The sequence below is a fragment of the Stegastes partitus genome, unplaced genomic scaffold (genome assembly GCF_000690725.1).
Source record: "Stegastes partitus isolate 25-593 unplaced genomic scaffold, Stegastes_partitus-1.0.2 Scaffold1825, whole genome shotgun sequence".
Classification (NCBI taxonomy): Eukaryota; Metazoa; Chordata; class Actinopteri; family Pomacentridae; genus Stegastes; species Stegastes partitus.
In genome coordinates, this window is record NW_007579556.1 from 61380 (window position 1) to 77749 (window position 16370).

Genomic DNA, 16370 nt, shown 5'->3' on the forward strand with positions numbered 1-16370 from the left:
CCACACAGTCCAAAAACATGTTGAGGTTAATTGGTGATTCTAAATTGTCCATAGGTGTGAATGTGAGTGTGCTTGGTTGTCTGTCTCTAAGTGTAGCTCTGTGATAGACTGGCGACTGGGTGTCCCCTGCCTTCACCCTAAGTCAGCTGGGATAGGCTCCAGCCCCCCTGTGACACTTGTAAGCGGTGTATAGATAGTGGATGGATGGAAATACAGACTACACCTAGTCACACATTCTCACAATTGAGTGATAGAATATACTCCTACTGTTTTGTCCTTGAGAGGTTCCTTATAATATGTAATAAATTTAAAAAAAAAAAAAAAAAAAAGTAATAACACACAGTGGGACTGAGCAGGGGTTTTTTTTATACACAATCTATTACTCATCCATATTGTCATCTGAAAGACAATGTTCTTTGCATCTTAAGGTCATGGGATTTTTTGTTTGCTAGTTTTTGCCCAATTTAGTCTTCCCTCCTGTTTGCTATGATGTGTTGATCACAACATAATCATAACACACAGCTTACTGGGATGACTTTTGTCACACTAATGCCGATCAATGCCCAGTGTGACAGTAAAAATAGCTGAAATTTCTTCACCAGGTTGTACTTCTGTGACTTGACACACACAACAATGTGTTAGAAGGGTGCAAGAGCAATTGTCCAATACAAAAGGTTTCAGTATTAGGACTTAGATTTGAATAGAAGTCAAGAAATGTGAATTCTTTGGAAAACAAAAGACTTGGTTCAAAGAATGTCTAACCTGATCGGAACCCTTCGCAACATGGAAGCTTCAGATGAGCTGAAAACTGCTCACATTTCTGGTGAAAGAAATGATAAACGGTTTGATTAGCTTTAGGTTTTAGTTTTGTAATTTAATTGTTTAGTTACAGAGGAGAAAAGTTTTACTTTTGGATTTAATTAAGGCAGTTTTGATGTTCAGTTTTGTTCAAAGTTTGTTAAAGTTTTGTTAAGACACCTCGAGTTACAAGAAAGTGGTAGTCATCCTTAATTATCACAAAAATAAACCAAATATCATCATAGTTAAGCAAAATGGACTTGGAAAACTATGACACAGTCTGTAACACAAGATGGAAGGCTCGACAGATTTATGTGATTATCAGACAGGTATAATGAAAATACACCATCAAGTTGAATTGTGGGAAATGGAGGATCCTGTGTGTTGAAAAGTTGAGAAGTATAGGAAGTAAAAGGCAGGATATCTCTACTCTGTTCCTCTACTGAAATAGCAACTAAATCATTGGAGACTGAATTGATGCCCAAGTCAAATAGTTAAAAGAGGAAACAAATTCATTCTTAGAATTAATAGTAGAGTAAGAAACATAAAACCTGGTCACTGTGCTTGTTTGAGCTTTGCTTCAAACCTAACATATCCCTGCAAGCTGGTGCACACTCCTTTACATTAATGTGGATTGGATTGTGTGCAGCCGTTCATCTTCCTACAATCCACAAACAGCTCGTTGGTCTTGTTAGGATTGAGGGCCAGGTTGTTGGTGATGCACCCTGCAGCCAGCTACCACCATTGTGTCGTCTGCAAACTTGGTAATAGTGTTGGAACCACGGGTGTTGTTGTTGTGCAGGTGGGAGAGGGAGAAGGGAAGTGCTGTGGAGATAGTGTTCTCTGTACTTCTGTTCTGGCAGTAGGTGAATTGAAAGGGATCCAGTGTGGGAGGCAGATAGGTTTTGAGGTGAGCCAAGATCAGCCTCTCAAAGCACTTCATAACAATGGTGGTGAGTGCAACCCAGCGATAGTCATTGTAGCTTGTAGCTGTGGAGTGTTCTGGCACCATCATGATGGAGGTGGTTTTAAAGCACATGGGGAAAAATGCTTCGGCCAGTGACAGGTTGAAAATGTCAGTAAGGACCTCAGTCAGCTGTGCAGTACAGGCTCCAAGTACATGTCCAGGGATGGATCAGGGCCAGAGAGAGCAGAGGGTGAAGACGATACAAAGAGGATACAAGGATGGTCAGGGATTTGGAGAGGAGTAGTAGATGGAGTAAATGAGGAATAAAACTGCCACCAATGCTTGATGGTCACTCATGGCTTAGATCCCAGGGCACCGTTTCTCTCTCAAAGGCACTAAGTTGTGTTTAATTTCTTTTTTTTAAAATAAATTTAGTTGGGCACACCAGTGATCTCGGCTGTCTCAGGCATTCTATTGAGTGAGGTCCGGGTTTATGTAGAACCTGCTGTGATAAAGCGTGGTCTGGTGTGGTGAATTAGTGATGTATGATTGTTCATCCCTCTCAGGTTTGTTTGTTCTTCTGGCAGAGATAATACATAGACAATAAATATGTACTTTAGTTATTCTAGCTGTCCTATAAAGCACATGTAGCTATTTGATGGATGTTTTTGTGAGACTTTGTCACAATTATTTAGGGCCACCTTTTTTTATTTGTCCTTCTATGACACTGTAGTTGCATCTGCAGTCTTCTAAGCAGTTGGCTGCTGGAGATGTGGAAGCACAGATAAGGATAGGCAAGGGCTGAACAAACTGATCATGAGGACCAGCTCTGTACTGCACTGCCATCTGGACTCCATCTAAGAGGTCGGTGAGGGAAGTCTGTTAGTAAAGCTGACATCCATCATGGACAGTTCTCTATAGCTTTTCGAGTGCAATGACATAATAAAACACAATTTCTCTTTACATCCATTCCAGTGTAACAGCATAACAGTGGTCTTTTCTCTCTCTCAATTTACAAAAGCAGTAATGTAGCACTGTTACTTGCTACTCTGTATAAATGTAGGTACGATTCTACACACTGTGTGAGTCCTACAGTTGGGTAAATTATCCATCATGACATGTCTGTACAAATCAATATCAATATCCATCATGCAATGTCTCTATATATATTAAAATGTATAGACATTATGCCATATCTGTACATATTAATATGTATATTCATCATGCCATTTCTGCACACGTGAAGGGTGTACATAATCTTAATTATAGCTTTATTGATGTCCTCATTGTGCTTTTGTATTTCTTGCCTTGTCTCTTACTGTGCTTCATTTGTATCTAATGTCCACAGTGAGGGATAAAAAACATTCACCTTATCTTATCTTTACAATTGCCATCAGCTTTTTCTGAATAATTCTGGGCTGTCTGAGTAATGTTCTCTTTAACCCCTGCCTTTCTCTCCCTTCCTTATGCTTTGGGGTGAGACAAGCTGGGTCCTATGACTCTTTCTCGTCTAGTCTTTTGTGCCGATTGGAAAACAAAAAGTAAGACTAAGTATTAATAGTAATAACATAACAACAAAAAAATGTTGTTGTTGCTTTGAGAAAAAATTGAATACAATATTAATTAATTGATTCATAAATAATGTTATAAATTTCTGTTTATGAATTTGTCATAATGTCAAACCTAAAAGCGTCAGGCATCCAAAACCACTCCAAGCAAACATGATCAAACTCGTAGTGTGTGCGCCCTCTGGTGGAGATTATTGTGCACCACAACTAAACAGGCTACTGTACATAAGGTTCGTCTCATTTCACGAATATAAGCCTCCTCCGCTCGAATCTCTAGTGGGAAGGACGCGAGGAAAGAAATCAAGGACGTGCAATATGTCAAATTAAATAAGGGGATAGACTGTTTTTTTGTTGTTGTTTTTTTAAATACACATTTATCTCGCGTAATTGGCCATACGCTACTGCCTTCAGAAGGAACCCTGCTTCTCTGGCATTTTTTTTTTTTTTTAATGCTTTGGTTCCGCTATTCTAAATAAATCCCCACTATTTGCGTGTTGCATATGCTGCACAGACCCAACAAACGGAACCACCGAGAGCCAGACATGGGAAAGCCAACCCCGGTCACATATTTCACACCGTTCCACATCCGGCGCGACACCGGAAGCTTGTTCACCTGTTTTTTTTAAGGTGTTTTTTCATTCCCTCAGTTTTGACGTACAGGCAAGTTAGCTCCTCAGAAAAGAAAAGTGTCAGTGCACGTAGACAGCAAAAATAAAGTCCCTGTGTCTCAGTAAGAGATAAATACGTGAGCAATATTGTATTTACTTAACTTATTTTTCGTGGTTTTTGGGGAAGCGTTAGCAAATATTGTAACGGCGCCTCCTGTAAGCCTAAACTGAGGGAGGCGAACCAACCAAACAGGGAGCGTTTCCATTATCTTCTGGTTTTCATGCTGTCAGAAGCTCATATCCTTCTTTTCTTCGACCTAAAATATCCCTGCTAGGGAAATGTAAAGACGAGTACTCCATTAGAAACATGTAATTCAAGAGTAATAGAATTAGGCGCGCTGATCACGGTGGTTATCTAACCTTAGCTACGGAGCTAGGTTACTTGGACATCCTTTCAACTTGTTTGCTGGCAGGTTAGCTACGACAGCTAACTTCGCTATGTGAACTAACTAAGCCAGCAAAGTGGTGATAACTAAAGTCCGTGCAACTCTCCGGTCAGTGGACATTTTAAGTTTACATTTTAAATGCCCTTTCATTTGCTAATATATGCCGTTAATTGTTCTTCACTCGCAGCTAACTTGGTAATAAATTGTAGAAGTGTTATTTAGCTAACCTTAGCTACAGAAGTTGCTAACTAGCCAGGCTGACTTCGAAAGAATGCACAGGCAGATGCTTCCAGTAAGAGTAACCTCTACGTTTTTATTTTTAATGAATGAAACGTGTACCCCATATACACACAGGCTGCCTACCAGGCCAGTGTTGTTGTGGGGTTTATTTTTATTTTTATTATTTAGCTCAGCCAAAGCTAGGTGCGCTGCCTAAAGCCTGACGTAAAGCCCTCATCTGTTTTGGTTTTCATTTAAATGTGTACAATTGCACATCTGTGGCCATAGTTTAATTGCTTGTCAGCTGGGTAATAATGCCTTTTCATAACTATACCATTTGTTCAATGATGTACTTTGAGTTTTATTTCTCATGGTTTGTGTTTAACCTTTTGAGATTGACAGCAGTTTATCATAGCTGTTTATGTCAGTTCACCAAAACCATGAGTCTTTGTATTATCCATTATCTACTACAGTATTTTGAATAGTATTTTTGGTACCGTTTACTGCGAATGAAGCTACTACAAATGGATCAATGTAATCTATTTGCTTGGTCACACATGAGAAAAATACCAGGAATTGTTGTTTTGACTGGTTTTGCAGGAACATAAAACTAAGCTAACATGCTAACATTTGGAATCTTTTCACAGCAAATGTTTGGCTCTTTGACTTGATAGGTGAGTTTACTAAATACTGAATTTTCATTCATTTATCAGATTCCTCATCTGTAGTTGCTCAAGATGTTAATTTCGATCATGTATGTAGATAAAGTGTTGACGTTTGACCCTGCATTGCTCTTGCAGGTGCTACAAGTTGCTCTCATGTGCCCATGGAGAAGGCGGCCTTTGAGGGGTGGCTGGAGTCAGTCTCTGCCACTTTCCTTACTCTAAACGACCAGCAGCGTAACCAGTCCCTGGACCACCTAATATCTTTGAGTGGTGCTGTCCAGCTTCGTCATCTGTCGAATGGACTAGAGACGCTGCTCAAACGTGACTTCCTGCGCCTCCTTCCTCTGGAGTTGACCTTCTACCTGCTGCGCTGGCTCGATCCTCAAACCCTGCTCACCTGCTGCCTCGTCTGCAAACAATGGAATAAGGTAAATATTGTGCTTCTGTCAGTGTAATAATGGTGTCTCATGTGCTTGTCTTATCAAACATAATTGCATGAAATGAGGAGAGAAATATAAAGTAACATTTTTGTAGTGAAACTTGATGTATTTCTCTCAGTTTCTGATAGAAGTGGCAAAGCTTGATCAACCCCTAATGTCCTATACTCCACATTATTCCTTTGCATGAGAAAAAGCTGTATTCAGACTTTACAAATGAGTCAAACTGCACCACTTGTAAGGGGCCCTATGTGTTCACTTAACTGATAAACTTGCTTAAATTTGTCATTTACTAAACTAGATAAGGATTGTTATGTCCTGTAATGTGTAGAAATAAGTTAGTAATCTAAGCATGCGAGTGTAAATGAAGTGAGTTATAGCTAAAAATCTGAATGGTTGGAACCAGGTATATGTTAGCTGATTTACACGAGCCTGTACAACAGAAAGGAACTGACATAGATGAATGATTAAAACTTGTTTGTTACTGAAAGACAGCAAGCTGGAATGTACTAAATATAGTATAATGTAGTACTAAATAAGATTTAAGACAGATATTACAAATAATGAGATATATGCATATTATTTGGAGATCAAATTTGATATTCTGATTCCAGCACAGTGAACAAATAGTCGACTATTCGGCTATTTGGTCCAGCCCTAATCCATACACTAAAAGAGTTCTATAAAGTAGGCACACTGGTCCAGTAAAAGACTCAAACAAAAGGTAGACGACCCATTCCTTGGGGAAGCATCCCTGTTTCTTGATCTTCACTCTTTCAAGCAGAAATGAGGAGGGACATGTTTAACAATTACATTGAAATGTTTACCCAGATTAATGATTAACATGATGAGAGTGATGAGTGGGGGGCTGGATCCTATGCCAGCTGACTGGGAGAGGCAGGGCACATATACATATGTAAATGTGTTGGGAATTAGACGAATTAATGACATGTACTGGTATACAGTGCTTGTTAGTTTCTTTGCATTGTTTCATAAAAGTAGTGTTTATGTGGTTCAACAGATAACATTTTTCATTCAGTCAGTAATTATTTGTGTCTACAAATATTTCCATATGTCAAAAGAAAATGTCTATATTTCATACAGTTTGAGAACCGATATTATGTACACAGAGCAGAAGTAAGCACTGTCGCCTCACAGCTAAAAGCTTCAATTCAATTTAATATTTAAGTGTCAAACCTTTCTAAAAGCATCAATCTCCTTTTAGGTGATAAATTCATGTACAGAAGTGTGGCAGGGTGTGTGCCGGAAGCTTGGATGGAGGATTGATGAGTCCATTCAGGATGCATCGCACTGGAAGGGGGTCTACCTGAAGGCTAAACTGCGTATGATGCAGCTAAAGGATCAGGAGGCCTTTGAGACATCGTCACTCATCGGCCACAGTGCTCGAGTATATGCTCTCTACTATAAGGATGGACTCCTCTGCACAGGTACGTTGTGACTTTGATGTATTTTCAGTGTGGAAAAGGTCAGCTTAGAATCTCTCTCATGTTGCATCCAGAGGCTGAAAATCCTCCAGTCTGTCCTGGAAACCATGACCATAGATTTGAATCAACCCCACTATGTCAGCTTTGGCAAAAAAAAATACAAAACATGATCAGCTTCATCCACATATAGAGCTGCTGTGTTGCATTTCATGACACTTAACTGGTGTCTTATTAAACAGGAAAATTAAAGCAGGAGCTGGAAAAATGAGGCTAAAAACTCTCGCAAAGTGTGTTTGTCCATACTGAGGCAGAAAAGCCCTGGCTTATGGAATGAAATGCAGTCAATACTAAATGAATATTAAATAGATTAGTACACGAGACAACAAACGTATGAGTCAATGTAAATATAAAACACGTTAAATCCAGCTTAATGATTAATTACGTAGATATTTATATAGAAATGATCCTTTTCAAAGTATTTCAAGGGACCTTTTTTCTGCCACTTTTTTTTCCACGGAACTTTTATTTTTTCATCCCATATTTTGTTTTCTGTTTCCATCTTTTATATTCAAATGATGGGGTGTGGTTATCTCAGACAGCACTGATTGGGCTTTTTTTTATAAATGTGGTCTCCTGACTTCCAGTTCCTGCTACAGCACTCATCACCACCATTTTTGTTGCTGTGTACTATCAACAGTGGCATATTAAAAATGAAATGCCTACGAGGTTTACCATTTCAACTACCTGCATAGAATTGTGGATGCAATTACATAGTGTACATCACAGTGTATGTCTACATAAACAAAGGTAAGTAATTCTGCCTATAGGCTTGATTGATATCTGTTAAGTTGTCATTTTTCTTCATTGAGTTTGACTGCATTGACAGTAAGATGGTGTTCAGCATTTGCATTTTTAATGACCCGACTTAGTTTTTTTTTTTCCTTCAGTGTCCAAGAAAGACTTAGGTGTTAAATGTGTGTATGGGAATTATGTCAGTGCCTCCATGAGGAAGTCAGACAAGCCCTACGGTGAGGGTGTAGGATAAAGATGGCAGCTTTAAGACTTGAAACTTTCTGATTAATGATTTTCATGGGGGCTGTTTTTGGACATGTTAGAGGTAATAGTAAAACCTAATCCTTGATATGACTAAAGATAACTATTTCCCAAATACTGACTTGTTTGATTTAGTTTCACTACGACCCCTGTGGCTGGCTACAGGCTGCAACCATCTGTATGTGTGCTTGTTTGTATTAAATATCAATAGCTGCCCTTTCAGTCTCTTAGGGTGTGGCTCAGGAATTTGAGGGTGCAAATATGCAAAGTTTAACACCAGATTGGCATCGACGAACGAGACCTAAACTTAGCTCCTTACACTTTGGAGAAATATGTCATTCTAAACAGATCTCTACACAAAAGCCGGCTGAAGAATTTCCTAAGGAACCAGTCAGACAGCAGCTAGAAAAGGGACTTAGAAATGGAACGGATGCTATTCAGGAGCAAGGAGATCAAGGGGGTCACCTAATGTCCTAGCAAGTTTGTAATCCCCACCGATGCTCCATGGCTTGGCTTTTCTCCAAATGGGGTTGTTTTTGACCAATCAGGGAATCCCTTATTCGGCCTTGTTGAAATTCAGTGTCCCAACAGGAAAAGCTATGTTGACGATCCACACCTAAAAGTGCAAACTGAAGTTTTAGCAGCAGCATGCATACAGGGTCACTTACTAGTTACAGGGAGTGTGGAGAGGATTTAATGCATATTCAGATACAGCAACATGATCCGAGTGATAAAGAGACAATACCTCTTTTTTTTCCTCTACCTATATGTGTAGGTATCTGCGATATTTGTTGATATATGTTCAGAAAATATGTCTGCTGTTTCTTCAGTTTTTCAGAGTAATAAGAAACAGATTATTAAAGCCGTGTTCATACCTGTAACAGACTCAAACCCAGATCTGGATCATTAGGTTTTCGTGTACCTGTAACCCGTGTGCCTGTAACAACATTTTGCTGATGGTGTGTATTGGTACGTTCTTACCAAAGCTGAGTCTTTATTTGGCCTTGTCAAAACAACTGAATAATTCATAAACACTGTCCAATATTTATTACAAAACACAATCAGCATATGTATTCACACTTCCATGCAGCAGTACACTTTCTCTATAGAATTTAGCCTCTATATTGGCAAACAAATGGTTCAGGTAAAGGTGAGTTGATGAACAAAATCATGATATAAATTATTACAAAAAACAGAGAACAACATTTTTAATAGGTGTGGTTAAGATTGTCGCTATAGATTATGTTCAACATAAATTATTAGATCATTCTTTTATGATGAGAGAATTGTCGTGATTTTGGACTGTTTAAAAAGGAAGGCTTGTCTCACTCATAGTGTTTAAAAAAAAAGACATGTTTTATTTATTTACGTTAAATGTCATGCTTTTATGGGTTGTTATTATGCCAGCTTGAACTTTAGCAAGAGCAGAGTCTCCTGGTGGTTCCTTGCGGTCACACCCATGTTGCAGAAACGGGGGGGAAGTACTTGTAGGTCTCTGCCACTTTTGAGACAGCCATGTCCAACAATTTAACAGTGACGTCTGATGCCTGTGGTGCCATTCAATGCAGATTTATAGACATCAACACAGAAGCTGTTCTGTGTACATAGCTTACTTCACATAATTCCATATTTCTCACCTTACTTCCTCTGCCATTATACAAACATCACAGCCATTTTCTCGACCAGACTGTGAATTTTAAGCAAGATGTCAACATGATGAGTGTATGTAACCTGATGGATGTGTAGCTGTTGTATTTGAATTCTAATTATGTTACTGTCAGACTTGCCCAAGTTTTTGGTTTATGGCATTATTGCTTTCCCTCTGTACTGCTGAGCAGGGGGGAGCTACTGACATATTAAGCTGTGAGTAATGTGCTAACTGAGAGCAATGCAGTGGTTACACAACACTGATCCAGCCACACGTGTGCAGCAACAATGCGCCAACTCAGTGAGGGTTGAGTTCGTCAGCCCCACCTGAAAGAAAAGAAAGCTTTGTGTTAATTTTATCAAGTAAAATTTAGGCACATTATCTTCATTTGTCAACATGTTTTTTTTTTTCTACTGAAATCACAACTTCTGCTACAGACTGATAAGAATTTATTTATGTCCATACTGTCTGACTGAAGAACAAGAACCTATTAACACCAGAGCAAAAATGAAACGAGCCAGTTTCTGGGAAATAGTAACCTTGTGCTCCTTCAGCTATATTTAGGTTTAGGTTTTACTATTGGCTCTAATATGACCCAAATAAGCCAAGTTCTTAAAGCCACAATCTTCTGATACTCCCAGAGTATTGGGCTTTTTGATGGCCACCTGGAGCGTTGGCATATATTGTCCATAGTGGCTCAGTGATTAAGGCTTTGGGCTACTGATCGAAAGGTCAGGGATTCAAGTCCCAGCACCACCAAGATACCCTACTGGGTCCCTGAACAAGGCCCACAAGGATACCTTGGTGTGGCTGGGTGCTCCCTTACCTTATGGGATATGTACGAAAGAGAATTTCCCCTTGCGAGAATTCTAGACTCATCAAACGTGAAGTGAAATATTAATTTTTTGCAAAGTCTTGCTGGAAAAGGAAATTTACTCTTCTTTCAAGTCTGTGGTCTTCCCATGATTGTGGTTGCACTGAACTAGATCAAGTAATACGTGGTATTTATGCCGTTTAGATAATAATTTACTCAAACTAGATAATACATTTTCAGATAATTTGAGGGACTGGATTTCTGATTTTCATGAGCTATGGGGTAGGATTTTTAAAACTGAAACAAGAAATGACTTAAATATTTCACTTTCCATCTAATGAATATATAATATTTGTTTGTGATGCACCATCCACAGAGTGTGTGTTTGACCCATGCCACTGTATTAATCCATGTAGAGTATTGTATATAAGCATGGATGTCCTCTTGTTTTTCAGGATCTGATGACCTCTCTGCTAAGTTATGGGATGTGCGCACTGGACAGTGCATTTATGGAATTCAGACACACACCTGCGCCACGGTAAAATTTGATGAACAAAAGCTGGTGACTGGATCTTTCGACAACACCATTGCATGCTGGGAGTGGAGCACAGGAGCTAAAATCCAGCAGTTCCGGGGCCACACAGGAGCAGGTTGGATTAATGTGAAGTAGATATCTGTCCCGGGTTATTTAAAATTATAGGAGAACCTTCATTTTGCAACACATTTCATTCCAAAGAAGAGGCAGTGTGTTTCACAGAGAAGCCAAGATCATTTAAATATACAACCGTAAACAACTGAAGTAGCCACATGTTTAGACAGTAGTATAAAAACAATCAAGTGTGCTAAAGAAAAGCAACATTATCAGGTTTTATTTTTGTAGTTTTCACCATTATTTCTGTTGGTTATAACACAGTTGTGTCAGCAAGTGGATTCCTGAGATATGGGAACACAGTGGCATTGTAAAAAAGTGAAGGCAAGAAACACAAGCAATGAAACAGGTTCCTCAAACTTACTTCAAAGAGAAAACAAAAAGAAAATCATTTAATACTTAAAATGATCACACATGTCGTAGGGGGACTGGAACCTGTCCCAGGTGACTCAAGAGCAAATAATGCTTTATACTACAGGTCTGCATCTACAAGGGTGCATGTGATGCGTTTTGTCATCCAACCAAGTCCACCAGGGTCCACATGGATCATCCTTGTGCAGACGGTCTGCACTACAAGCATGCTGACTATACATGTGCCCGGAAAACAAGTGGCGCCTCTGAAACAACTGTTTGTTATGAGGACAGAATATACGAGGAGATTCTTGGCCATCTTTAGTACAAAATTCCCGCTTTGTTATATTCACCCCCTCAAAAAATAACTGAGGGAAATGCTGTACTTATTAACAATATGTCAATTTCTAAATATGTGATTGTTTCGTATTTACAGACAGCCATTTCCCAATGTGAGACACCGTGTGTGTATGAATATATCATGTGTGTGTATCTGTCTGCTCAGTCTTCAGTGTGGACTACAATGATGAGTTGGATATACTGGTCAGTGGTTCTGCAGACTTCTCTGTGAAGGTCTGGGCTTTGTCTGCTGGTGCCTGTCTCAACACTCTGACCGGACACACAGAATGGGTCACCAAGGTCAGCTCAATTTGCCTCGCCAGTAAAATGATTGTTTTTGTCTGTCCCTCTGAGACCCTCTGACTTATTTACTCTGTGGTTAATCTATGAGTCTTCTTCTGTTAAATCTGTTAACATCCCTACTGACAAACTTCTTGTGTTCTTATGTCATGGAGATTATAGGAGCATATCAGGCAATTCTTGGAAATCTTATATTGTACTTTGTGTCTTTCATCAGGTGATACTACAGAAGAGTGAAGTAGAATCAGTGGTGCATAGTCCTGGTGATTACATACTCCTAAGTGCTGATAAGTATGAAATTAAGGTAAGGCTCCACTTCAGCTTCATCACTATTGAAGGTAGTGTATCACATGTGAGTGCTATACCTGAAGTGTCCATTTGATGGAGCAAATAATGTGCCCCCTCTGCAGGTCTGGCCACTAGGCCGAGAAATCAACTGTAAATGTTTGAAGACACTGTCAGTGTCAGAGGACCGCAGCATCAGCCTTCAGCCTCGCCTGCAGTTTGATGGACGCTATATTGTCTGCAGCTCTGACCTTGGAGTTTATCAGTGGGACTTTGCCAGTTTTGAGATTCTCAGGTAAAATGACCAAATACTTCGTAAAAAGTAAGAGGTTTAGCCATAAACCAGAAAAACAAGTAAAACTGCACACGATACAAACATTTTCTAAATCTGTGTTGGATTTGAAAAGACCCCCTTCAATGACAATCAAACTCTTTTTGTCAAAAAATCTTGTTATAACATGCCCTTATAGTGTAAGATATACCATGAGCTAAAATGGCAAACAGTGGCATGGCTCAGCACTTCTGCTGTAATAATGCATAATGTTGCATTTTAGTTTCACTAATTCTTGGTAATGTTAACTTTTTTACAAACAAACCAAGAGGAGTAAATTTTAATGAGAAAACAACAGGTTGTACAGACTGACATGTAACTTATTGATTGAAATCATGGATTTGGACGACAGAATTGTATGATCATGCTGTTAGTGGTACTCTGAATCCTGCCTGTTTTACTGTTTTCAGGGTGATAAAAATGCAGGACCCAGCCAACCTATCCCTGCTCAGCTTTGGTGAGGTGTTTGCACTCCTTTTCGACAACAACTTTCTGTATGTGATGGACCTGAGGACAGAGGCTATCTCAGGCCGTTGGCCCCTACCAGCCTACAGAAAATCCAAACGAGGATCCAGCTTCCTGGCCGGTGTGACCGCTTGGCTCAACGGCCTGGATGGGGACAATGACTCTGGACTAGTGTTTGCCACCAGCATGCCCGACCATAGCATTCACTTAGTACTCTGGAAGGAGAACGGATAGAAGCCAACAAAGTCTCCAAACCCCAGACTACTAGAACATGAGCAGCCACCACATGTGCTCTGGAATCTTAACTGCCAAGATAGATCATGCATGGACCAAAGCCTTTTGTTTTTATTTGTTTCTTTCTCAGCATACAGTCCTCTTCTAGACACAAACATGAAAAGTCACAAATGGAAATATAAGGCAAACCAAGACCGACAATTAAACTGTTACTGATGTGCAAGATTCGGTGCTGGATCAACACTTGCTCCTTATTTCTGCAGAATCCTGACAACCTCCTAGTGTTCGTCTGATCTGGGGCAAAGACAGAGTGAACACAGACTTCTTGAAGAACACATTGTGTTAGCAACAACAAAACACAAGGCATCAAAGTTTCTAAACTAAACACAACCATAGAAATTCTCCTGTACTGAACTTAGATGTTAAAGAGTAAATGTGTTTGGCAGTTTTTGCTCTGTGGTCAGTTTAGCATTGTGAAGCAATGATATAAAGATATTTGTAGTTGACTTTAATCCATAGTCTAGTACTTCGGTGCCATCTCTGGCTGACCTTTTCTTACCAGGATAAGATTAATTGACATGTGCTGTCCATGTACATGAAGTGTTCTACACACATATATGTAGAACACGCCCAATGCCAAGTTGATCCCCAAGCTGACTTACTGAAACATTGGTGTCCTTGAAGAAAAGCACGGTTGCCTTTAACACAGTTGCTGTAAATATAGGAGGGCGTCTTCTTTGACATCAAGTGGCGACATCAAGAGAGAAATTCCCTGAGGTTGTTGTAGACCATCCAAAGGAAAGAAGTTGCATGCTGAATCGTCAGTTAAAAAGTGGTTTCGGTACATAGGTGTGTACCACGTAAAACCATGTTTTCATGTAATTCCAATGAATATGCTTTTCTAAAGGATGTCTGGTTTAAATGTCAGCTTGAAATGAAATGTGATGTGCCTTTTCTGTTCATTTGATGTTACAACTAGACTTTCTTGCTAACTCCGGCACATTGCAGTAAGGTTATGACTGCATTGTAAATTGTACTTTTGTGTTGATTTTTCATATTTACTGTGCTCTAACAGTCTATGTGATATGATGTCTGTAATTTTATAGCTATCTACCTGACATGACTTGCTCCGAGAATAGCTTTTAAGAATCACTGACTGTGTTAAACATCAGGTTTATTTTTGTAAAAGGCCTCAATACATCGCACAGCTAAGGAAGTGACTTGGCAAGTAGTCAGTTCTGTGCAAAACTACTATTTTAGACATGAAAGACGATTTGAATAGATGGCTTTTCTTCCACAACAGGAGAAACTGTGAAATATGTCTCAATTTGGATTTCTGCTTCTTCTAAACTAAGACTTTCATCATCAGTGAATGCTTATCCCAGAATTTTCCTTGACCTCTGCATTTGCATTTGCTGGCCCCAGATCACCACAGATCGAAATGTATTCATATGCACTAGGTTTCATTTATGACTGATCCGTTTGTCTTGTACACAGACCGTATCCTGTTTCTCACATGGATAAATGTACACAGCAGATGTACAGACCGTTGTTAGTTTAGGTTTTTTCAAATCTAATTAAAACACCATAAACATTCTGTATGTTGACTGCTGCTGGACTGTTGCACCACGTTATGTCTTCTGCCCTGCAGCATTTAATTCTGATAAAATATGCAGTCATATGACTTGTATATAATGTATCAAACTAAAACAGGCTGGGAGGAATGCTGCATTTCTACAGTTCTTGTCAGTGTATCTTTTCAGAGTTCATTTTATTGCATTCAAGCACTGCATTGTGTTTCATTTCACAAAATCTTCTGCTTCACTATCATAGCCCTCTCACCAGCACCTGTCTATATTCTGCTTTATTACTGCAGGCTTTCAAATATATAACAGTAGCAAAAGTCCCATATGTTTGTGTTTTTTTTGTTTTGTTTTGGGTTTTTTTTATGGCACCATTTTAACATGTGAGCCAACACGATGTTCTTGATGAATGTTCTTTTAAACCACACTAGCAGCTGCTTGGGATGACGATGTGAGTGAATAACAGCAAAGCTATAAATATGTCACACTTTGTTCCCTGTGCTACAGGCCGTACAGTAAGTAGCATGGCTGTAGAATGTACATTCTACCTTGAGGTTCTTGTACACAGTGTTTCTAAAGGTTGTCCCTTTGGGAAACTTTTTGCCGTGTAGCTTTTTACCATTTTGCGGTCGAACCCTCACACAAGTGTCCTACATGGATAAAAAATGTCCCATTTGAACAGTGAAATGCTGTGTCCTGGTAGCTGCGTGGAATAGCCATTGAGGCTAGGCTGTCCTACGAGGGTCAGGATGGGATGTCTGGGGGAGTGGCTTCTTTTTCCCCTTTGGGGTTAATGGGCAAATGCATCCCAGTCACATGACCTGAAACTAAATGCCAGTAACCTGACAAAGGAAAAAAAAAAAAAAAAAAAAACTTGTCCGCAAACGATTGGTTTAGCAAATACAACTGTAGATGTGTTTTTGGTTAAAGCTTCATTACTCAGAGAGCAGGCTATTTTAGAAATATGGTGTATCATATACTAGCAATAACTCTGTTTGCTTTTGTCAATAGTCAGAGATGGGCAGTGATTAAGAAAATACTCAGATTCTTTACCTGATACTTTACTTGATACCAGTCATACACTGAAAATGATACTTAACGTAAAAGTTGTATCAGTACAATCAGGAAAATGTACTATGGTAGTAAAAGTTTTAAAAAAAACTCACTGCAGAAAATTGTCTCCTCTGGTTATACTATAATACAATATATAGTATTGAATTATTAT

The 16370-nt window shown here is 39.3% G+C and overlaps 1 protein-coding gene across 2 annotated transcripts; it reads left to right on the forward strand.

Moving 5' to 3' along the window:
- Nucleotides 1-4141: 4141 nt before the first annotated feature.
- On the forward strand, nt 4142-15471 carry fbxw2 (F-box and WD repeat domain containing 2). 2 transcript variants are annotated; one of them, XM_008302500.1, is made up of 9 exons: nt 4142-4435; nt 5194-5220; nt 5347-5639; nt 6874-7096; nt 11064-11258; nt 12114-12247; nt 12465-12551; nt 12658-12827; nt 13274-15471. In XM_008302500.1, exons 3-9 carry the CDS (start codon nt 5373-5375, stop codon nt 13560-13562), a joined length of 1365 nt encoding a protein of 454 aa, XP_008300722.1. In that variant the 5' UTR covers nt 4142-4435; nt 5194-5220; nt 5347-5372; the 3' UTR covers nt 13563-15471. The 2 variants fall into 2 exon arrangements, with proteins under 2 accessions (XP_008300722.1, XP_008300723.1); XM_008302501.1 differs by lacking the exon at nt 5194-5220.
- The last annotated feature ends 899 nt before the right edge of the window (nt 15472-16370 follow it).

Excerpts from the sequence above, each read along its gene's own strand:
- fbxw2 (XM_008302500.1), top strand. The coding sequence starts at position 5,373 with ATGGAGAAGGCGGCCTTTGAGGGGTGGCTGGAGTCAGTCTCTGCCACT. Across the intron at positions 11,259-12,113 it reads CCGGGGCCACACAGGAGCAG|TCTTCAGTGTGGACTACAAT; the intron begins GTTGGATTAATG and ends CTGTCTGCTCAG. Across the intron at positions 12,828-13,273 it reads GCCAGTTTTGAGATTCTCAG|GGTGATAAAAATGCAGGACC; the intron begins GTAAAATGACCA and ends TACTGTTTTCAG.